General features: G+C 40.9%; 1 protein-coding gene across 9 annotated transcripts in view; it reads right to left on the bottom strand.

The window, feature by feature from the left end:
• CPEB3 (cytoplasmic polyadenylation element binding protein 3) overlaps positions 1 to 24,415 on the bottom strand; it is a 126,395-nt gene that overhangs the window by 80,039 nt on the left and 21,941 nt on the right. For 6 of the 9 annotated variants that reach the window (XM_084845891.1, XM_084845890.1, XM_084845894.1 and 3 more), the window contains one exon: positions 12,106 to 12,265. In XM_084845891.1, the coding sequence (XP_084702017.1) occupies positions 12,106 to 12,265 (160 nt within the window). The remainder of the gene's footprint in view (positions 1 to 12,105; positions 12,266 to 24,415) is intronic. The other 3 variants (XM_084845897.1, XM_084845895.1, XM_084845896.1) reach the window with 1 other exon arrangement.

The raw sequence follows: 24,415 nt of genomic DNA, 5'->3' as shown, positions 1-24,415 counted from the left end.
GATTATTTGTCCTCTGCCACACCTCCTAGGGCAGCCATCAAATTGTCAAATGTGCCCACAGCCCAAAAATATTGTCTACTCCTGGTGTAGAAGACATGGACTGGTGTCTGGGTGCAGTGAGAGACTGAATGTGGGCAAAAAGACTGATCCAGACAAGACATCCTGATCCTGTTGGTCAGTAGACATGCCAACCTGGGAGTAAAACCTGTATTGGATGGTGTAGCACTCCCTCTGAATGATCAGATATTCAGTCTGGGACTGCTCTTGGATACAGCAGTGTTCCTGGATGGTCGGGTGACAGTGGTGGCCAAGTGGCAGTGGTGGCAGAAGTACATTTGCCCAGCTTTGGCTGGTGCACCAATTGCAGCTGCCCTTCCTGGGAAAGGTGGTGCTGGCCACAGTGATCCATGCCTTAATTTTCTCAGACTTAGATTACTGTAACATGCTCTATGTGTGGCTGCCCTTGAACTGTTCAGAAGCTTCAGTTAGTGCAAAACATGGTCTTGAAACAGCTACACTGGCTTTCAGCTTGTTTCTGAGCCCAATTCAAGGGGCTAATTCTTACCTATAAAACCCTAAACGGCTTGGGGCCAGAGTATTTGAAAGATTGCCTCCTTCCATATGAGCCTGCCAGATGTTTTCATTCATCATCTGAGACCCTGTCATGTATCCCACCTCCTAAGGATAGGAGATTGGTGGGTACTCAAAGCATGGCCTTGGGAGGTTAGGTCAAGCTCCTGTTTATTGTCCTTTAGATGGCTAGTGAAGACAACATTGTTCCACTGAGCTTTGAAAAGTTAATACTGCTCTGATTTTAATATTAATCCCTGGTTTTATTGAACAATCGTTTGTACAGATTTTTGTAGTTTATGTATATCATCTTTTTAATAATTTGTAAACATTTGTACATCGCCTCAAATGCTCATTGAGTGGGAGGACAATTCCAAAACGTTCTAAATAAATAGGATATACAGTATTAGATGGATTTCAAAATTCAATCAGAGAGGTAAGGGTAACCTAAAACAACTAACTTTTAATGTTGAAAGCAACAAGCCTGTATCCTGCTCAATTCCTTAAAAAATACTGAGAAATAAAATATTTGAAAATTGAAGTTATAAGAGGCCACTCTCCTTCATCAATGAAAAATTATACGCACAGAGACTTTGAACACACTTGACATTAACATCGTCTTTAAGTACACAATGGCCTCTTTAGTTTTTGCCTTTCCAGCAGGCAGTCCCAGTGGTGCTGAGCCAAAAAGGGTTAGCAACCAACTGTGCAATTCCAGACATGTGACCTCAGCTGACTGGATTTGGATTAGAGATTTTGTGAATTCCTACAGGGACTGAATGTCTTTCACTTAACTGTATCTTTACCACAGTACCCTTCAGCTGTTTGGTTCTCAATAATAATAGAAAACTATAACAAATAAGAACTGGCAGCAATATCAATATTCCTGAGCAAAATAATTACATAAGTAAACAAAATGGAAAAGATCTACCTGGTAGACTCTACTAGCATTTTCCATAACAAACATTTTAAGGATTTATAGCCTGTTAGAAAAATGATCATTTGCAATCTACAATAGTAGCAGCCAGCAACATTTACATCCATTCTATGCAATGGACAATTAGAATGTGTACACTGGACAGAGCAATTAATAATTTTACAAACCATAAAGCAGGGAACTGAAACCCAATTTCCTCCTCTACACAAATGTACAATCAAATGTGGCAGCAGTGGTCCAGAAATCTGGTCACCAGGTGACCAGTGATGACCACCAAGCACTTTCTACTAGCATTCTGCCCATACACCCAGCACAAAGAGAGAGACACCCTCTTCGCATGTTCTCTGTACACTGCAATTGACTTGAAGAGGGGAGCAGGTCTCCCACTCGCTGCCAGCTGGGAGACAGACATAGACACAGAGAGACAGACACATGGATTCATGCATGCGCAAACACACACACCTCATAAGAGGGATATGTCCTACTTCATACCAAGCTCTGGAGATGCTCATAAGCAGCAAGAGATATGCAGCAAGAAATTCTTGCTGCTGCTTCCATCTCCAACACCTGGTGTAAAGTGGAAGATCAACTCAGCCCCTCCCCCATATCTGCCAGAGGATTTTAATCTAAGTCAGAGAAGAATTCAAGGGTCATAAATGCTTTTTTTGATAGTTGAGATAACCATTACAAGCCTTCCCCCACCCCATTCACTCCACTGTGACATATATTTCCAGGCCCAAAGTGAGTCATAGCAATATCCATAGTAATTTTTTTTTAAAGGTATGAAAAAGCAGGGTCAGCATCAACTTGTTCTTGTTACCATTATTAGAGTGATGCACTGGTATTATGCAAGAAAAAAAATTGAAGCAGAAGGGCAATAAAATATTGAAAAAAAGATGTGTATTCCTTATGGATGAAATACTTGTTTACATAATTATACAGCTATCTGTATGTGGGTTGAAGTGGAAAGAATATAGACCTTACTCAGCTTTCATACTGCTGAGTGCAATATCATCTAGCACACCAATTTTAATTTAGGCAGTAACACTGCCAAAAGCTAGGCAAACAAAACACAGACTAGACACAATGGGTTGTACCCAATGTTAGTCTTACTTAGAGTAAACCCACTGAAATGAATGGGACATCAGTTAGTCATGACTAATTTAAGTCCCATTCATTTTAATGGGTCTCCTTTAAGTAGGACTAACATTGGATACAACCCTTTGTTTTGCACTTATAAATCTATTTAATATCACCAGTTCCAGCAAGAGCAAGGACTTCAATCATCATTCATGTCTTACTACCTGCAGAACCTCTACAGAGTCATAGAAATTAGGACTGTTCAAGCACATTCAGATAAAAATGGAAGCGCTTCAAGTCAGACCATTTTAAGTCTTGGTTCTAAAGCTGCAAATCTGCCGACGAACTTCTCCTAAAGTCTGGCTGCCTCTGGAAGCAGCAGCCTTGCATTTCATCCTCCCCTCTCCCCTGGCAACATGTAGTGAGAGAAAATAGGTAATGTCATAGCACTGAGCAGTGGTCTAGAAATATGGTCGCCAGTGGCAACCAGAAATTCTAGGAACTAACAGAGAAAGCCACCACAGTAACACATTTATTAAAACCTAACAACAGAGGGAGGCACAAAGTATCAGAAATAATGTCACATTGTTTCTTGCACTAGAAAGCATTTATCTATGCTCTGGTAACCTCATGGCTGATTTCCTGCAATTCATTATAGGTGGGGTCTGCCTTATAAGACAATTCAGAATGCAGCTACCAGAGTTTTAACTTCTATAACTTGCTTGCAACACATCTTTCCAGTTTTAAAGAGAGCTTCAGTGTCGCCCATTTGCTTCCAAGCCTAATTGAAAACCAAGTATCTAAAGGAGCACTGACTCCTTTTATCAACCTGTCTGTACTCCAAGGTTGTCTGCCAATTCCCTTAGACACTGGAGGATAATTATCTAAATTTTGTTTCTTAAATTAAGGCCTCACAACTGCTTCTCTTCAAGTCAGTGGGGACCATGCAATTTATTTATTCATGTTTATTAACATTTATATACATTTCTACAGATGTCACCAAGGTGGTGTACAATTCAAATAAAAGCAATAACATATGAAAACAAAATCAACCCACTGCTGGTAGATCTCAATAGCCAGAATAGGCAAGGATCAAGGGAAAATGTGATAGGCCCCAAATATCCAAAACAGATTGTCCATGTTCTCAGTATTGTTGTTATCTCCACACTGCAGGTGGTGGTTGGGAGGCTGAGAGATAAAAGAAATCTCCAATTTACTCCACAAACTCTGCTGGTGATGGCAGGCATGCTAATATACTTCTTAGTGTCCAATATGGTATTTCTAGTGGTACTTATATGGAGTTTTCAATACAAATTTTTAAAAAATGGTTCCCCCCTTAATAAATGAAATTTAGCAGTAGTAATAGCAGTAACCTAACTACCAACAAATAAGTAATTTGAACTACTTTTCATAAAGTAGTTACAATTACAATTCAACTACATGGAAGTAGTTTAACTAGAGATTTAACTACAGCCTGGCAGACAAGAAATGTGCTACAGCTTCTGGAGTAACAGAAAGAGAGAGGCTAGCAGGGGTCACTACAGAAAAGGCCCTCTCCCTTGTACTCATCAACCTAACTGCCCTTGGCAGTGAGCAAGAGAGAAGGACATCTGCTGATGATCTCACAGTGTGGAGAGGCTGATACCGGTGAATGTGGTCCTTTACGTAACTTGTGCCCACTCGCATAACCCCCGATGTCCAGGTTTGGACAACATGCTGCAACCGCATTGGGGGTTGCACATTCAAAATGGCATCCAGCACACACCATGGCTCATTGTGGATTAAATAACACATGATGAGCCCACTGTGTCATGCAAACCAGGTCAATCAGTTGGCCTTAGATTAATAGATGTGTATTTGTCTTTTGGGGCCGCGGTGGCTTAGTGGTTAAGACGCTGAACTGCAGACTGGAAGGTCGGCAGGACAGCAGTTCGAGACCCGAGTGCCACGTGACGGAGTGAGCTCCCGTCTTCAGTCCCAGCTTCTGCCAACCTAGCAGTTCGAAAGCAAGAAATTGCAAGTAGATAAATAGGTACCGCTTCAGCGGGAAAAGTAACAGCGTTCCGTGCACCTCGGTGTTCAGTCATGCCGGCCACATGACTACGGAAGCATCTTCGGACAGCACTGGCTCTTCGGCTTAGAAATGGAGATGAGCACCACACCCGAAAGTTGGACACGACTGGTTGGGGACACCTTTACCTTTTATTTGTCTTTTACTGCGTGTGCGCACTTTAGGATCAAACAGAGCCTGTATAATTTAGAAAGTATCTTTCTCTAATATGCCCTTCCTGCTCTCTTAAGCCCTGATGGAAAAGCATTGTTCCAAATCCTTTCCACTGGGGAAGAAAGATCAGTGACAGCTAGGAGGAGAGCATTTACTTTTATTTGTTATGTACTGTTACAATAGATTAAAAAAATTATTCCAGATTGTAACAGTAAATAACAATTATTATTTACTGTTACAATCTGGAATAAATTTTTACAGGTGGTATACCCATGCACCTCTCTTTTTAAGTTTCTGGAAACCAAGTTAAGGTGCATCTTTTCAGAAATAGTTTTGGTTTTAAAATTTGACTATAGTACCTGGGGTTTCTTAACAGTTTATTTAGTACCATTAACCTTCAGAACTTTTAAAAAGGCAGTTCTTACCACCGAAAGTCACATTTAAATAAGCATTTAAAATAGGATGTGTGACAGATTAATATCTTCCCAAAGAAAAATTCACACAGAATGACCACAGACATATAGAATATATTAGCTTGATTAAATGGACCAGAATCCAGTTAATCATATATCTATGCACAATCCCAAGAGAGTTTTCCATTGGTTTCTTTCCATCAGTAGTCTTCACAGGCCCCAGCTCAATGGCAGACTGCTTTTAACTAACTAAGCTTCAAAAGCAGTTTTTATTTTAAAGATGTTTGTGATATGGCTTTGGGAATCTACCATTCAAAGAAAAGAGTAAAAAATCCCACAAGCCCCTGGGCCTGTATAAAGTCCTGATGTTAAAATAGGTTGCCAAAGATTTTGCACAAATGGAACAGCAATGAAATTTCTCTGCTATTCCTAAACTTCAACACACCATAGTCCAGAAGTGCAAAAATGAGTTCCTTATCAGGATGATTGCGCCTAAAGCAAAATTCTCACAATTGAAGATCCTGCTCATGAGGTACTGCTGAGAAATAGAACTCTTTCCTCCTATAATGTTAAACACTATGGACCATAAAGAATCAAGGCAATAACAGGTGAGAGGATAACTACTTGCTATGGAAACACTGTTCAGCAGTTACAATGGTAACATTTTAGCAAAGCTACCTAGGTTTCATTTGGTCAAATGTTGGCCACTGGTGCTTTGCAAATTCAGCATGCACCACAGGAGCTTGCAGGGAAAATCACCTGTAGGAATGCACTCTCATATACCATCACTGCTGTTCAAATAATTATGAGAAAGAAATGGAAAACTGGTCACACTACTATGCATTGAACAGCAAGTATAAATGTCATTGCATTGCCAGTCGACTGCAACGTGCACAAGGTTTCCTGCATACTGAAGGGCACTTTTGGTTGTGTCAATCAGCTCAAAGGAAGTAAATAATATTGAGAAGTTAAAGTGAAATATCAGAAAGAAGAAGATGGCTCCCTCCAAACACTATGTTTTACAGACATTATCCTAAGAGCTGTGCCTTATAATACAGGCAAATGTAATTTATAAACAGTATTCAGAGGGCCATCTTGGAGCACCTGATGCTGTAGTGTCACTGAAGGCAATCAGGGGTGGACCTGCTCACTTCCTTGAATGGGAGACCGCTGGGAGTTAAATAAAATTTATTTTTATTTATTTATTATTACATTTATATCCTGCCTTTTTTTTTTTTTCTTCTTCTTACAAGGAACCCAAGGCAGCTTATATAGTTTTCCTCCTCTCCATTTTATTCTAGCAACAACCTTGTGAGGTAGGTTAGGCTGAGAGTCAGTGACTGGCCCAAAGTCACCCAGTGAGCTTCATGGCCAAGTGGGGACTAGAACAACTAAAGAAACAAGGCATGTCACCCAAATATATGAGCAACAATATCAAGTCAAATGAGATAAAATCCTTATTCTAGGGATGGGTAACGTAGCCCTCCAAATGTCTGGGCCTACAACTCCCATGATGCCTCATCATTGGCTACACTGGCTAGAGCTGATGGGAGTTGTAGGCCAAATCATCTGGAGGGCCACAAGTTGCCTAGCTGCATTATTCCTTCATCAGATGGACAACTGACAAACCATAGGTTTTAGCAGATTAAGACTTCCTATTCTTCAAGTTGCATAGGTGGTAGCCAGTACTGGTTGGCAGCACTCCCTTTCTTCTTCTGCATTAAAGAGTTCCAGCTCCCTATCCACTAGGAGAAAGTACATCAAACACAGTCATCTTCCTTTTTCAGTGGGAAAAAAAGATGACAGCAGCTAAGCCAAAACTCTCCCCAAACTCAAAATTGGGAGTACATATATCCCAATCACATACAAGATCTGTGTTTGCTATTATTAAGATACTGTGATGAGTTATTAGTATCGCATTGTTACAGTCTAAACTACCGATGTCCTAACCAGTTAGACTGTGATAAAATTTTAATTGTTCATCTTTAGGCCTCTGTGATCAGAAAGAACAATAAGGTGCTTGAATTAGGCTGCGCCAAGCAGCTGGAGATTAATCAAGAACTTTTATTTAAGGAGAATAAAAGCTCCTAGACATTTAGGTATTTTGGCATTCAGAGCTGCTTCCTATGATTTCTAAACCTATAATAGGAACAGTTAAGATAGTGGGAGATTTTATTTACTTCAGGGTTCAGCACAGATTCCATCTCAGTATCTGAATCTGACCAAGTGGGTTTTCTCTTCTCCAGAACAAAACAGTTCCCAGCAAAATCAGTGCTATATTCATGCACAGCTGCCTAAACAAAGGACCCAGAAATCAGTCAGGGATGACTTCAAAGAAGAATAGGTGCTGAGAACTTGTCACACTGCCCAGTGGCAAGCTGACATTTTATCTAAGAAGTCATATTGGCTCTGAATTAAACCTTCCAAGCCTGTATACTTGGCAGAAGGATATCTGACTTGGCTGAGCTCATGCTTCCTATTCATGTCTCCCATTACAAATTCAAATTTTTATTTTTCTAGAAAGAGAGGTTAATAAGACTAGCATACTTTGCAGCACTATGGCAAGAACTAGGCAAGCTGACCCAATTTACTAATTGTGTGCTGCTTATGAACAGTACTAGACAGATAGCTCTCATTAAAGCAATATTGGACTTTTCCAAAATGCCATCATATTTCAAGATGCCTTGTTACAGGGGGCAATATCCAGTTGGACACTAACACTAATTTAAATTATGTTGCGTTAGCATAAGGGATCTCTATCACAATGCCAATAGCTTTAGCTGGCATGACGGGATTCCCCAGAAAACCGTCCCACCTACTAACGCTATTGGTTTTGCGCTAGAGGTCCCTTACACTAGTGCATAATTTATGTTAATGCTAGTGTCCAATTGGGTATTGCCCAGAAAGTCCAGAATGTCTCATACTGTTGCTTAAGCCCCATATGATAGGCCAGCACTCAGGGAGTACTTATTCAAATACAACATCTTTATCCCAGCTTTCTACCAAAACTAGGCCTCAAATTCACAAGCCTACACTGCACTTTTCTTGCCTTTCTACCACCTGTCTCTCTGAAACAACAGAACAAGTTTACAAGTTTGAAGACTGACTCTTTTAGGAAAAGCTAGACCATTATTTATTTATTTGTTTATTTATAAAATGACTTGCCTTTTGGCCCAAAAAAGCCCTCCAAGGTAACATACACATTAAAATATATACAATTAAAACATATTAAAACTTCATAACAAACATAAATGCTAAACAAATAGAGGGCGCAATACTATCGGGATAGGTGGCTGCCTCCAAGCTTGGAGGCGACCGCCTATCCAATGCAGGGCAGGAGCAGCATGAAGGGGATTGTCCCCTCCACTCTTCAGCTGCCCTGCATTCACGGCTAGACAGTCGATTTCAGCTGTCTAGCCATGGGAAGTCGGGGGGGTGAATGCCGGACAATGCATAGGAGGCATCAGAACAGCACTACCGCCTGCCCCGCCCCCAGGAATGCCCCATTTTCACCTCTCCGCACTCCTTTTACGAGCGTGGGGCCAATCCACGCTGCCTATGAGGCAGCTTGGGAGGGGGTGGAGGTCGGTTCTCAGGGAACTGACCTCGGAGCACGTGGTCTGAGGTCAGTTCCCGGGAACCGACCTATCCTATGGCCGTCTAGCCACTGACTAGCGGCCATAGGATTTCACCCTAAAACAGGAGGAACAGCTACATTCAAAACAGCAGAATTACATTTAAAATCACTTAAAAGTGTCAGGTGAAATAAAGGATGTAATGGTCCACCTGAAACTAAACAAGGAAGAAGCCAATCTAACCTCCCTAGGGAGTAGGGATGTGTCTGCAAGCAGGTCAAAGAAACTTCAGGCAGCTTCATATGTATATTTACAACAACGGCATTCACTGATTTTTGTAGCCCTTTAGTGTTTCTGCAAACACTCAGTTCAGATGGGCATGTCAATACCTTTTGGGGAGCACTGGACATACAAAATATCCACTGACATTGATATCATAACTGCACATGAAAACCTGCCTTAAGCGCCTGGCACATAGACACACAAGTCAATTAGTTCTTTTTAGACTTATAGTAGTGCACAGCTCATGCTGCCCTTGCAGACATTAAGAACAATCCATTTTGCTGCCTGAGGGAAAGGGCAAAATTCTCTCCCTTCCTACCATTCCATGTGCAGAAGTAAAAGATACTAGTAGTTGAATCTTATTTTAACACTGGTGGTAGGACAGGGTCCTCCAGCCCACCTGAAAACAGCAGGCTAATTTAGGGGTTGCAGAGCAGGTCACATAGCATGCACAGCTCCGTCCTCCAACACCTCCCCACCATCCCACAGCATCTGCTGCCTGAGGTGGATGTCTCACTCTGCCTTATGGTTGGGCTGGCCCTGGACCCATCACATTTTTATATTCATGGACAATAAGTGTATTAATGGACAATAAGTGTATTAATTAGTCCTGATTGTAAGGACTAATTCTGATATTACTCTTCTACTACTTCTTTTAAGACATATGTGGGTCGGTGGGTGAATAAACACTTTATGGTGCAGCAGCATCTAGGCCATACTGCACTATGGACTAGAACACATTTTAACCCTACTCTTTGCTGATGCAACCTGCATCTGGGTTGTACCACTGCAGATTCAGGCTCACAGGATTGAATGCTTCACTATATATTAAAAAAAAAGTCTGGGCATTTAGAAAACTACATTTCAGTGAACCTTTTCCTTGGCATGCTAGCTATGTTTAGGAATGTTTTTTGTGAGGGCGCATTTCCATCATGTGAGCCCTCACATGCAGTTTGAGGCATAGGTTTTTGACCATACAAAGAGGCCTAGACCTAAGTTTCCATTCAGTTCACGCATACAGTTTTCTTCTGGCAGAAACCAGATCCTATTAGTTACCAATGTCAGAAAAATAAAAGAAAGCTGGCCTTTTGTTTGTGAAGTAAGCTTGCAAATTCACATCTTCACTCAGAAATAATCTTGGCTCACATGGCACCAACTGGGTGGCTATAGGAAAGAAGGCTAAAGAGTAGCCTTTCTAACATTGTAACAGCCCAAAGTCTCACATATGTAACTGAAACCTGTTCTGTAGGCTCAGCACACAAAGACAAGAACTTGCACTGAGATTCCCAAATAATGTCACAGAGGTTTACTGTTGTAGCCTGCCTATTCCTCATATCCATGTTTTTAATGGAGTTAGATTTTGGGGGATAAAAATACTATGTGGTTTCTCATTCTTCTCCAGTAGCAAGGAAAATATCAAAGAACAGATCCTTCCAAGCCTGTGCCCATCCCTGAGCAGCTTCATAGCAGAAACATACAAACTGAGAGGAGATGTAAGCATTATGTATAGTGCAGACTTGCATTTAGGAAGACATAGGGTAGTTTAGTTATCTGAAATCCATATCATATCTCAACACAAACTTAAACAGCATACAGTATACTCATTACGAAATACCAGATTCACATTAGCAATTACCATCACACCCTGATTATTTACGGCTCTAGCCACCTATCCCTCTCTATTTGCAAGACAGTGTTTCATGTCATTATGTTTGCATGTCCTACAACTAAGCTTTTTTGGAACTAAAATTCAATTCTATGATATTTCCCAAAGGAATTACTAGCTTTGTGGAGAAATTCATGATTGAAGCACTGTAGACTGAAACAAGAATTGTGGGAAACAAAAGGTACATAAAACTTTTAGCCAGTTCATCTCAGTTAAACAAGTCACCCCAAAACGAAAAACCCTTTCAGTATGGTCTTTACATGAGGCTCTAGTCCTGAACGTTCTATTGGTGACAACAGGCAAAAACCCAGAAGTACTTCACTGCTCTCTGAACTAGTTCCCATCCTCCCTTGCCCAACCCTCAACCTTCCTATAAAAACCAATTTTGATATGACCACAAATAAATCCTGTGTGATCCATGGATCTTGTTTAATCCTTAATCAGAGCTAGTGAAAGTTCAGAACTCACCATTTGCTTCCTCTGAGCAGTCCGATCCCAGGTGTCCCTAGACCTCGAACATCTTGTCCCTTGTCTAACACTAACAACTTGCCTGGATGCCTGATCCCCAAGTTTGATAAACAATTATGTTTAACTCAACATTTATTTATTGAATATTTGTGACAATATATATTGAAGAATTGTACTGCTCTCTGTTCTCAGAGTTAAATAATTCCTAAAGGCTACACCATGTGTTTAACTAAAGATTGAAGAGATTGATGTGGTACTAGACATTAGTATGAATTATTAAACTAAAAACTGCCCAAACCACTCACTCATATGGTTTATGATGAGTGCTAGAAGTAGTTTAATCTTTATCACTGGAGCTGAAAGAACATTCTGATATGCTTAGCTGAAGAGATCATCAATATTTCATTACATCCACTAAGAAAGTCTTTTTTTTCCATAATGTAATTTCTCTCCCAACCAATTCCCAACCATTTGAGATCTGCTTCTTGCATCCACATTGTAAGCATTAAAATTATTGTTAAGACTTCTAAACAATGATTTGAAAATATTAAAAACTAAGTATTACCCTTTTCAAGAAAGAACAAAATATCTAACTTCTCTATTTTGTATGTTTCTTTGGTTGAAAAATTAAAGTTGAAGGCCTAAGACATTTCTGAAGGAGAAAAAAGATCCTCTACAGAAAACATGGTTTAACATTCGATTGCATCATTAATCACATTGCATACTTACTTTTCCCCTTAGTTAACTGAGGTTATGAAGCCAAAGGGTAGCATTAAACATTTAGCAACTTGTTTACTAGCCAAAAAAAAGTGTAACACTTAAATGTTATAGCAGCAAAAAAAAAAGCTGTTTTCTTTTAAAGCGAGTATGAACATATGAATATTCCTAACCTGTAAAATGATTCCTCCACATTATATCAGCGAAACTCATTGGTGGGCCACTGGGAGGGTAGTGTTTACCTTTAAGAGGCTCATGATCAGTCCTTATCATATCCATTAATGAGTTTTCCAAAGAGTGCAAGTTAAAAGTATCATAGGGCCGATTCCGGTCCTAGGAAAAAGCAAAAAATAAAAAGGACCGTTACAAAGTCATCACTAAATAATGCAAACACTTCTTAACACTTATTCCACTCACCACAAAGTACTGTAAAATTAGCAAAAAAAATGGTCAAACTTCAAGTTAGTAAGTCCTTCAGAGAATCTTGAACAAGCGAAGAGCAGGATCTGACTTATCCTTCTTCATAAATGCAACTTTATTGTGACAAGCGTGAATGTTACAATGAAGTACACAATTTTAACTTGACAGCTTTTTTAGGCAAGTGACTAGCCAAAATCTCTCAGAATGCCATGATCAATGTTGGAATAAAACCATCATGAACATTCCTTTTCCATCACAGCATTACAAGAAAAGGACCAGATCATCATGGTCCAACTCCATACCAAAAGCAAAGATTTCCACATATCTATTTCCCCATACATTGATTGAGAAATTGAGACATTATGCACACTGTAATTACTCCAGATTACAGATTGAGACTGAACAATTGACACCAAAATTCTGTGAATCAGCTGTTTTATTTAACCTGGATCTAGAAAGGGGCAAGAGAGATTATTAGCCCATGATTTGTGGAAGGGTGCATGGGCTTGGATTCCGGATGCCCTGACACTGTAGTGCCCCCGCTCCTTCAACCTCAAATGCTATCCCAGAAGCGATTCTGACCCTCAAGAGCAGCTTTGAAGGGCCAGAGTGGGCTGCAGCAGGAAGGAGGTGTGAAACCTCTGTTCTCTAAGTGGAACACTACTTGCAGTTCTTAGGATCCAAGTCATCATTTAGACCTGAAACCCTTCCTTTTGCTTTAATCCCACTGTTCAGATCTTCAACTAAGGTGGATTTTTATATTCCCAAGTATCTTGGGAATCAGAAGCAAGGTATGGGGGTAACCTGGGAATTGGGGGGGGATCAGCCTAACTCAGGAATAATGTACCCTGGAAACGTTACCATTTGCACCCAAGGAAAGGTTCCGCACTTTTCCTTATAAAATAAGGGAATTATTCTGACACACAGCCCTTGGGCACAGCAACATTGTGCAAACAATTTGAGAGTGGATAAAAGCAGTGAAGCACAACAGCAATACGCGGCAGCCTCTTGAAATCCTTGCCACGTTCAGTTTATTTTTTAGTGCTAGCATACTCTGCACATAGAATCAATTATTAATCCATGCCCGAAAGCCTTTAACACTTTTTAGAAGACCAGTTAAAATTAAGACTTTAAGTATTGTTTCTTCCCAAAATTAATACCCATATTGATATTTTTGAATTATCAATTTCCCACAAACAAACAGAGAGGGGTAGGCCTTACCCAGACTAACCTGTAAAAAAATATTGATGAACTTGATTTGCACTATAATCGTAAACACATGTACTTGAATTAACATCTACTATTAATTTCAAAGGAATTTACTTCCATGTGTTCTCAAGATGGTAGTTTAATAGCCTGGTTCTATTGACAGTTGCTCCACTTTCAGAATATTTAAGAACCGATACATGGGCTTTTGCACAGGCAAGATGTTGCATTAAAATAGTTGAGAGAGATCCTGGACTGGGCACTGTGGGCAGTATGCCTAGAGGTATGCCATGGGCCTGCATTACCCAGAAACAACACACCCGTGCCACATAAAGACTCTTGTGTGACATACAAAGAAAGGAGGGCCATGGAAATGGCAGCACCCAAGGAGATTTGCTTGCAAGATATCCTAATGGCTTTTCACCCTAGGAATTTAGCAAGTTTTTCTCCTGTATATTCATGAATTTACATTTCTTATGAGGATTATGATCCTCCTCCTCCCTCCACAGAGCTGAAAGATATTTGGGATTACCCCATTATATCCTCATCCAACACTGATGGCCCAACATAAGCAAATGAGATCCATGACTTAATGGGAATTTCTACCTCATCTTCCTAGTGAAGTCCACCACTATCCCTCATACCAGAAATGCTTCACATATCTCAGTAATCTTACCAACCACATTTAAGGTACATCACTATTATAGTCATAGAGGTGGACCTGCAACAAAATGCTGCAATGCATCTTCATCTCCTAATAGGAGTGCTCCTGTTCAGGGTTATAGCCAGCCAACCATACCCCATTCCAGCATGCTATTCTATACCTCCCCACCCCAGTTTTCAGTTACTTTTCCAACTAACATTCAACATTCTGTGGCTGCTGAGCAAATTAAGTCTTCATAGACTGGTTTTCCTCTTCTTCTTCAGATTTGTTTCTACTTCTCTGAATCTCAGGGCTCACTCAAACATGCAGATATGCTCCATCTTGTTTCTCAGTGTCCTTGTTTCAGCTCCATTTCTGTCAGCACTCATCACCCAAGTTCACTATTACAAGGACTGATAACAGAGGCAAGAAAGGAGGGACACCAAGATAGGGCTTGCTCAAGCATATCTGGTGAATTTATAGCATGGGTGAGATTTGAACTAAGGACTTCTGAGTTTATAGCTCAGTCTCTTGACTGAGCTCCCCCTTATGTAGAACAAGACCTGAGTTGCTCTACCCCACTTGCCAGGCCAGGCCAGGCCAGGCCACACAGCTAATATTATTACAAAATCCACCCTGTGAAATGTTGAGCTACACAGATTTATGTACTCCACTGGAAGTGACAGAGAAAGTTACTTGCATGTTTTTTTCTTCCTAACGTATCTAGAGTATGAGCATTTTAAGGGGGGGAAAATCCAACCATACCTAACACTCTTCCCCCAAGGTGATTATCCTTTTAGTTGTTTTTCAAGGAACTATATACATGAATACACAAAATATAGAGTTTAAAATATATGTTCAAGCACACATTTATATTGCTTCAGAAGCTTCTCCTTCAAAATAATAACAGTTTCATTCAAATAGCACTTTCCTGCCAAATAGTGCTTGGGGCACTATACATAAAAATAAAACATTCAATAATAAAGCCATTATAAAGACTCTTTTTTAAAAAAAGAAAAGAAGTGAATCAACAGTATGATTCACTAAAAGCACTTAATAATTAGCCAGAATGGGGCAAACGTTCAAGGACGGTTGCTTGACTATACAAATCCCCCTGCTTGAATTGTTGTGTGCAGATCAAGGTGGGCACAGCCCACCTTAAGCAGCACCCCACCCCCAGCCTCAATTATGCTTGCACCCTTAAACCTTCTATCAGCTGCTTCTGAAGGACGAAAAACCCCTCACCTTTGGAAAAGGGGGACAGGATAGTAGACAATAGAGGACTCCGACAAAGACTGGAAGGACCTAATAGGTCTTTTCTCCTGTGACAAATTATGCTCAGAACTTATTACACCAGCTTTGCAATCTCTGCACTGGCTGCCAGTGAGCTAATGGGGCCAATTCAATATGACAGTACTAGTGTACAGAGCCCTAAACAGCTCAGGACCCAGATATTTGAAGGATCGCCTTCCCCTTTACTGATCAACCCAGGATTTAAGATTGGCGGAGGCTTTGCTTGCGGTTTGGTTGAGGAATGCAGTCTGCAGGACTACTATACATGCGGGCCCCATAGCCAGGGGGTTGGGGGGGCCTAGGGCCCCCCTGCTAAATGTTTTACAAACAAATAATTAAATGTATCACAGACGTTTTAGAAAACCAACAGGAAAGCCTATGTTTTTCTTCTTAAAGGTGCAGATGCTATTATTTGGGGGTGGTGCCACACTGGAATCTGCCCACATATTCCTATCAGTATGTGCCATTGACACTATTCTTGAAGATGAGGGGATATTTTGACTTATGCGGACAGTTGTACATATTTTTTAAGAAGGGGCATGTTGCTCAGATTTATAAAGGCCGTTATTTAAAACATCTGTTGGTTCAATGATGGACTGGACACTTGGATTCAGTTACAGTTATACATTCAGATGAAAATTCCATTCTTTCTACACCCAAATTAATCAGTGCGTCTTCCCCATGTGAAAATTTTTCTCATCTAAAAACTGAACTATTGGATTGCTCAATCAGATCAATAGTCTTTCTTTTCCCTTCCTTACTGAAACCATGCTAAAAGTACTAGGATACTTTAAATCTGTAACATAATTGCTGCAGCAGAAGAACCCGGATACTGAGGCAGCGTTGAAACTTATTGTGTTGGGAGGCAACTGCAAGAAATGCAAAATTATACTGTTTTCAACAACACTTTTGACATAGCCAAGAAAACATGTGACTCTGCTGACCATGAAGCAGCATCAAACTTTTGTCATGAACTCCCTTGGGCTTCAGGAAACCTTATTATCAGTGCTCTGAGTTTATTATAAGTATGATTCTATGGCAGGAAAACCCAACAGGAAAATGAGTTCAAGAGGTGGGGGGAATGCTTATCAAATCTAAAGATGAGTTCAGAGAAGGGCAACAAAGATGATCAGGGGACTAGGAATTAAGTCCTACAAGGAAAGATTGAAGGAACTGGGCATGTCTAGCCTTGAGAAGAGAAGACTGAGGGGGTGGGGTGGGAGGATAGGATAGCACTTTTCAAGTACCTAAAGTACAGAAGACAGCCTCAACCTGTTCTCTGTCATCTAAGACTGTAGGACACAAAATAACAGGCTTAAGTTACAGGAAAGCAGATTTCAGTTGAACATCAGGAAAAACTTCCTAACTGTCACAGTGGTAAGACCATGGAACCAACTGCCCAAGGAGGTGGTGGTCTCTCCATCACTGGAACTGTACATGCAAAGACCAGGCACTTATCTTTGAGGAATGCTTTAAACTGGATTCCTGCACTGAGCAGGGGGATGGACTCAATGGCCTAAATGCTCCCTTCCAACTCTGTAGTTTGAATACTCCTGTTGTAGCTTATTCTTGATATTCTACTGGTAGGTTATTCTTGATTTTTTACCTTTTTTGTTAATTGGTGGCAAGAACCATAGCATAGTAGACGCTATGCTATTTGTGTTCCCCTTATTTTCGCTGTAGTCTACGTAAATATTTATGTAGACTACACGTGCCAAAATAAGGAATGCAAATGGCGGCGCCCATGGGCGCCGCCATTTGCGTACGCGCGGTTTTTTGGGGTTTTTTTTTACTCCGCCGTGAAAGGCTACGTAAACATTTACGTAGCCTATCACGGTATTTTTTAAAAATCTAGCCATGATAGGCTACGTAAATCTTTATGTAGCCTATCACTTCTTTTTTTTTAACTGGAAATGGTGGCGGTGGCAGCCGGTCGGAAGACCGGCCGCCGCCGCCGAACCGCCGCTGGAGCCGCTGCCGCCAGGAGGATTTGCCCAAGGTAAGTCCCGTCCTAGGGGGGGCGGGGGGGCAGACCGTTTCGCCACCGATTTCGGGGGGCCGAATGCGCTGGCATTCAGCCTCCCCGAGATTCGTGGCGAAATTCTCTGACATCCCTAATAAATATCCTTACTTGGGAGACACTCAAACACACCCTCCAGGACAGGGCCTCTGAGGCACACATATTCCTGAAACTCCTGAAGATGCATTGAGGGTGCTTCCAGATGAGGTTTTATCATGCCATCACCCTACCTCATTCAAGGAATTTAATGGGAATCAAGATGTCATTGTCTTTCACTCATAACCTTCCTAAGTTTTCTTACCACTTCCATTTTTTTTCTTTCTGCATAAAATCCATGAAGAAGGAAAAAATACCTACACAATCCTAATTAGTAGTATGGTCATGCAGTCACCAAAGATTCTTCAACATAACCTAAAAGAAGAAAGTTCTCAGTAACCAAGAGTAAATTAGCCTACCCTTTATAAGATATAGGAATTTGCATTAGAATATGGAGAAATGTGGCATTTATACTAATTTTTTTCTTTGTTTATGTGTGTGAAATTCATTGTTTTTACTCATTTTGTAGTTTTCTGTAGAAGCATGTGCTCAGTAACCTTTTCACCCTTTTACAAGGTGAAACAATTTGTGTAGTCCCCCCGCCCCACTATATGACCACACTGTGCTAATGTATATATATAATATATAGTGTACTAACATATCTAGTAAAAGGGGCAAGCAAACCGTTCTGTGTTGTAATAGTCTGAGCCTAAAGGGACTTCCAACAGTTGGCAATGTTAGTCAAATGGGGAAATTATCCCATGGGAATAAGTACATAAGAACATAAGAAGAACTATGCTGAATCAGACCAAAGGCCTATCTAGTCCAGCTGTTCACACAGTTGCCCACCAGCTGTCTGTGGGAAGCCCACAAGTAGGACATGAGTGCAACAGCACCCTCTTGCTCAAGCTCCCCAGCAACTGCCTGTGATACTGGGAGGCCAGTCAAGGATGGGGCTCTGAATCCATTCTAGATTTCAGTCAGAACTAGCTGGAACTCTAAAGGAGCTATCAAAGGTGCTTAACCCTATCCCCAAAATAGGTTGAGCATCTTGGATAGCTCCTTTAGAGTTCTGGCTGATTCTGACTGAAACCCAGAAAAGAGTCATAGCCCCACCAAAAGTGGAGCCACCAGCCTCCACTGCTGGGGGCAATATATAGCTCTCGTGACTAGTTATTGATAGCCTCCATGAATTTGGCTAATCCCCTTTTTAAAGCCATTCACATTTATGGCTATCATTACAACTTGTGATAGCAAATTCAAACATTTAAATATGTGCTGTGTGAAAAAGAACTTCCCTTCATATGTTCTGAATCTCACACCGTTCACTTTCATGGAATGACTCTGGGTTCTAGTATTATGAGAAAGGGAGAAAAACATCTCTCTATCCACTTTCTCCACACCATACATAATTTTGTACACCTCGATCATATCTCCTCTTAGCCTTTTTTCTACCATCTATCTAATCTATACTCCAAGGGCAAGCAAGACTTCACACTCTCATATGAGGTCGTAAGTATACAGAACATTTAATGGCAACGTCTCCATCCTCCTACTGGTGGTAGTGAGAATACTAAGCTTGTTTTAGCCATGAAGGAACTAGGATAGGGAGTAAAAGAAAAATCCTACTCATCGAGATTGAGCCACTTGAGATTTCAACCTGTCTGAAATTTCCTTCACTGAGTAGATCTGGATTTCAGATCCAGGCATATCAGCCAATTTTCGTTTTTAATTCAACTGGCATTTTAAAGAGACAGAAGGAGAGGGGGTGGAATATCCAACATGCCAGGAATTAACAAATAAAAGAGAAAATGCTTAGCTGCGGGCTCCTCTCATACAGAGCTCAGAATGGAAAGATGATCCTTCCTGGGCTCTAGTCAGTTTCCCTGATTCCTAGGCCTCTGACAAGATCTTCCTCTTTCCTCTGTCTCTCTGTCTCTCTCCATGGTCTTCCTAGTTTCTCTAGGGGCCGTAGGTTGTTGCCAGTTATATGTGTTCCAAGCACTCCATTTCTAAAAATATTTCAAATATTCAACCTTTCTTCTGGTACACAGTTTACATAGTTTCGCAATATGACTGCTGACCTACTTTGAAAAGCCATGCTTTTTTATTCCCTGATATGAGGTACACCACCACAGAAACCTGCAGTTGAACGAACCTAGCTCACCTAGCCCAGCACTTCAAAGATGAATACCACTTACATCTGCAAGAGATTAAAGGTATTACAGATTCCTTTCCTGTTTTGTTTGACAAAAAAAGTAGAAGTCATTATTCTTGCTTTTATGACTACACTCTTGCGAATTATCTGCAGACATTTTTACAATTGACTGAGCACTTACCAGTGGCATTTAAATTACAGTTATATTTGGTTTAGCACTAGGCTTTAGATAAAAATTTGCTCACACATTCTGGTTTATGAATCCATTTTCAAGCGTGAACAGGCACTTTCTCTCCTATTGACTAAATCTGGTACAAAATTCTTTGTACCAGAATGGCCATCATTTATGGAAATCCAAAAGACAAGGGAAGATAAATCTTCTCTCAATTTGTATATTCCTGAACTATGAAATAGCTTCACTTGAAAATAACTTATTTTTTAAATGCTGGTGAAGCTATGGTCCATTTTGCTGGCAAAAGTGCTTAATCTGCTGCAGCAGCATGTATCACAATTCATACAATTAAGTCACAGTCAAGGCAGAAAGTTACTGCGTACCACTTTAATGAGCTGCCACTGGTCCTTATATGGATGAAAAATAGGCAGAAACGAGGCAAGATGGGGGTGAGCTGGAAGATGACTTACCACCCTAATGGTCTTTGGCCACCACAAAGGCAACATTTCATGGCTAATATATAGCAGCAACTGGCTCAGATGAGCCTGCGCCTGTCTTGGTGATCTCATACTGATAGGCTTCAATTATCTGAGCTCAACAATATGTTGTCCTCAAACTATTAATATTTATGGCTACCAGCAAACATTTGCTTCCCATCTCATGGAAAACCATCCAAACACTACCATCCCTTGCTTCTGAAAAAATTCTAGACATTTACTCATCAATAAAATTATCTTGTTCAGTAGCCCTGCAATGTGTACAAAGTGCAGAAACCCAATCAAACATGCAGAAACCCAATCATTTCATAGTTTCCCTCTTTATTCTAAACAGAGAGAAGACTCTACTGTAATTAGGCTCCATGAGCAAAGTTTTAAGTGTATATGTGGAAATCAAAAGTTGGGGACAAGTTAAAGAGCAAAAAGGGTATAGAGGTGAAGAGTGCATAAACCTATCCCTGCCAGCCAATTATCTCCCTTTATCTCCTCTCCCCCAAGCACTTCCTCCCAGTTGGGCTCACTTCTGATTTCAGAGTCTGGTAGAGAGAAAAGTGATGCTGGGGTGCCAACTGTGGAAAAGTAAGATGAGAGTTCTAAATTCATCACCCATACAACCTTTTTTACTCTTACAACTGGACACTCACATACACTCACACAACAGAGGTACAGATTTTGTTAAATCTCTTCTGTCTGTGTTTTGCGGATTGTCAGGCATTTTTCTTCTGTCATCTGATTGACAGAATTGATTTTTTTTTTGCCAGAATTTTACTCTGCTTGTGCTAATTCACATCAGCGCTAATGCAAATTCGTGCAAATCCCCCCCGCTCCATGGAAAAACTGGTCTACACGTCCACAGAATCCATGTGTCTCAGAAAAAGCTGGTCTGCTCCAGAATCCACAGGTTGTAGAAATCCAAACTCATTTGAATCTGTTGTGGATTTATCTGAACATCCCTAGCTCACACTGTTTCTATACAATTACAACAAATCTCAATTTAAAGCACATGCTTCTGCCACTATCTCATCTGGTTTGTCCGTGATCTGTTACCTAATATGAACATTTGCTTTCTCATGAACACTCAGCAAGTCTTGAGTTTTCTGCCTCTTTGGAACTAACCCTCTTAGTGCTCAGAGATCCTCCCACATTGTGCCAGGTGAAGAGCTCTGAGCAGGTGAAAACTACTGAGCAAGTGAAAACTACTGAAGAGCTTAGGGGTTTTGTAGCTACTTTCCCCTTCTTTCATGGGAAGGGACTACACTCACTCACATGAGTACCCATCCTCTCTGCACTGAATTCACAGTTTATGCCAGAATTACCAAGGAAGAGTCATCATGTAAGATTAATTTCTGTGAGCCAATAAACTGCTTTTCCTCTTTGCAGCTCAACCACATGAAAGCCTTAGTGATCAGTGAGTGGAGAACAAATCTAAAACTACTACCTTCACTGTTGCAGGACAACTGGCACTAAGGTCAGCATTGTGCACTTGTAAAACTAATAGAGTAACAACATTTTTTTTAAGGTTGTGAACACGTTACTGGGTTCAGAAGGGCACAGAAAATTCATTCCATTTGGCAATCTGATGCCCGGGGGTGGTGGAGGGAGTTTCCCTCAGGAGCCAGCAACCCCAGCAGACCAGTTGCAGAAAGGGTGCTGATGGGGGGACCGAAGAAATGAGGAGCTGTGCTGCACAGGTGCCTAGGATATATGCCAGGAGCTGGTGGGAGGACTGAGGGAGACTGAGGAGGGAGACTGAGGGGGGAAACACAAGCCACAGCAAGCTACAGAGCGCGCGAATGTCTGTCGGGTTAGCAAGTGAACAACCAACCTATGGTGGCTTATCCTCATGGTGGCTTAACATGATGTGCAAACCCACCCGATATAACTTTAGGAACGTAACGGTTACTTTATGTTCCTAAGCAGCCTTCCCCAACCTGATGCCCTCCAGACGTTTTGGACTACAATGTGCACCATTCCTGATCATTGGCCATACTGCCTGAGGCTGATGGGAGCTGAAGTCCAAAATCACTGGAGGGTACCAGGTTGGGGAAAAGCTGTCCTAAAGCAACAACATGACTTTATATCTTTAGGGGGCACGAAAGAAAAGGAGTATTGCTTAATTTTCAATTTCCCCCCACATTTCCATTTTTTCCTGAAACCCCACCCCACCCCCAGAAAAAATACATTTTTTCCAGTGGCTTCAAAATTTCTGGATATTTTACATCTTTAATCTGAAGATCTCCAATGTTTAAGATTAAATGTGTTTATTTTTTCTATTAATATTTTAGTAGCAACATTTAAATCCTCTGCATGCCAATGAACTTAAGAAAAATATTCCAGAAGAGAAAACCCCAGCAGAATAGAAAAAAAAACATGAAAGGTAAAAAAAATAAATAAAAAAAAACAGGTCATATTTTAGTGGAAAATTCTGCTTTTTCTGGCTATTTCTGTTTCTTGTGAGAACCTGTCATTAAAAACATACGTTGAATTTAAGTGTATTTCTACTCAATATATTTGGTAAATTTTACCATACATACAAATCTGTATCCTGAAATAGCATCTTTATTTTAGTAAGTACAAGAACATTCTCAGTATCAGTTAGCTATTATTCCCCCCCTCCCACCTCACACACACAAAAGACATTTCACCAGGATCAAAGAGCACATTTTAAATGTTACTACTGTTTTATTAGCTCAGATACTTTGACCTACATTTCTATTTATAATGCAGCCAACCCTTAAACAAGTAACTGTAAACTAGCCCATCCACTCTGGGGGATGCAGTACATAAAGGAATCCCAGGCCCTGTAAACATGGGACATGTTCCATATCCATTTCAGTCAACAACATACATAAACATATCTTACCCTATTTGACAAAGTGTCTGGGGAATGCTGAGAGTTGTACAACTTTTTGCCATCTAAACATGCATAGGATTGCACCTTTAGAGACTCTCTTAGGAAAAGAATAAGAATTTCTACCATTCTTGTCATACAGAAAAAACTGTTTCCTAGCCTCTAAGAATGTGAGCCAGTGCGTTTTCAGCATGGACCCCAAAGCTGATTCTACTGCATTCTGTTACTCATAAGTCAGTGACATGATAAGCCATGGAAGGGTTATGAGCCTTGTTTGTGCCAGCGCGTCTTATTGTAAAGGCCGAACATAGCGCAGAGGCTTCAGTATGGTTTGTTAACCACGCACAAGCCACACTGAGAACCCAGGGCTTGTTGTTGGGTTGCTCAGGGTGGCTTGTCATGAGTACAAACCCAGCATGATGGCTTGTCTCAAGTGGCTACAGAACTGCCTGGCAAGAGCAACAAAAAACATAGCCACTCCTTGCCATATTGCTACTGCTGCCTCCCGCCTCCCTCTTTAGTGCTTTCGGTCCTCCACCGATACAGAAATTACACTTTGGAATGTCCATAACACATTTGCAACCTTTAAAAAAACCTAATTTTTGGTGCTTTGGAAGTACACAAATGGGTGGTGGGGGGGGGTTCTGTCATTCACAAGTGTCCAACTGCACACATTTTTATTTATTTATTATTATTAAATTTATTAATCGCCCATCTGGCTGGTCACCCAGCCACTCTGGGCGATGTACAACATACAATAAAACAGTTTAAAACAATAAAATTCTACAATAAAAACATTTTCTAAAATACCCTAACCCATCCCAAATGCCTGCCTGAACAACCACGTTTTTAATGCACGACGGAAGCTCATTAAAGAGGGGGCATGACGGAGTTCCCTAGGGAGGGAGTTCCACAGAGTGGGGGCCACCACAGAAAAGGCCCTCTCCCTCGTCCCCACCAGTGTAGCTGTCCTGGCTGATGGGACAGAGAGAAGGCCATCCGAGGCTGATCTTGTTAAGCGGCCTGTCTGGTGTTGCTGGAGGCGCTCCTTAAGATAGGCTGGGCCGGAACCATATAGGGTTTTAAAGGTCAAAACCAACACCTTGAATTTGGCCCGGAAAACAACTGGTAACCAGTGCAACTCCTTCAGCACTGGAGTGATGTGACCTCGCTGGCGGCTGCCTTTA

This window comes from Heloderma suspectum, chromosome 3 (assembly GCF_057233095.1).
Source record: "Heloderma suspectum isolate Gila_16-S chromosome 3, 16-S_ref, whole genome shotgun sequence".
NCBI lineage: Eukaryota > Metazoa > Chordata > Lepidosauria > Squamata > Helodermatidae > Heloderma > Heloderma suspectum.
The sequence above is the reverse complement of the archived record's forward strand: the minus strand, read 5'-3'. Positions and strand labels throughout refer to the sequence as shown.